At 23.6% G+C, this 212-nt stretch overlaps 1 protein-coding gene across 1 annotated transcript in view; it reads left to right on the forward strand.

Annotated features, from left to right (window-relative positions):
- Window positions 1-212, forward strand: part of LOC108578140 (intracellular protein transport protein USO1-like) — a 14,719-nt gene that overhangs the window by 6,852 nt on the left and 7,655 nt on the right. The window contains 1 exon segment of the mRNA XM_017941406.1: window positions 94-189. Coding sequence (XP_017796895.1) covers window positions 94-189 — 96 coding nt within the window.

Here is a 212-nt window from a genome sequence, read left to right on the forward strand (position 1 = left end):
ATTAGAGAATACTGTAAGTCATTATTTAATATAAAATATAAAGTTACTGTTGTAGCGTAACATTAAGTTAATGTTATCTTATTTGAATTTCAGCTCAAATTACAAAAAGAAATTGAATGTACCCTTCGACAACAATTAAATGATAGTGAAATAGAATTAAAGAAATCTGGAGAATTATTAAATTCATCTGTAAGTTCACTTCTTATAAATCT

Source organism: Habropoda laboriosa, unplaced genomic scaffold (assembly GCF_001263275.1).
Source record: "Habropoda laboriosa isolate 0110345459 unplaced genomic scaffold, ASM126327v1 scaffold1329, whole genome shotgun sequence".
Lineage (NCBI taxonomy): Eukaryota > Metazoa > Arthropoda > Insecta > Hymenoptera > Apidae > Habropoda > Habropoda laboriosa.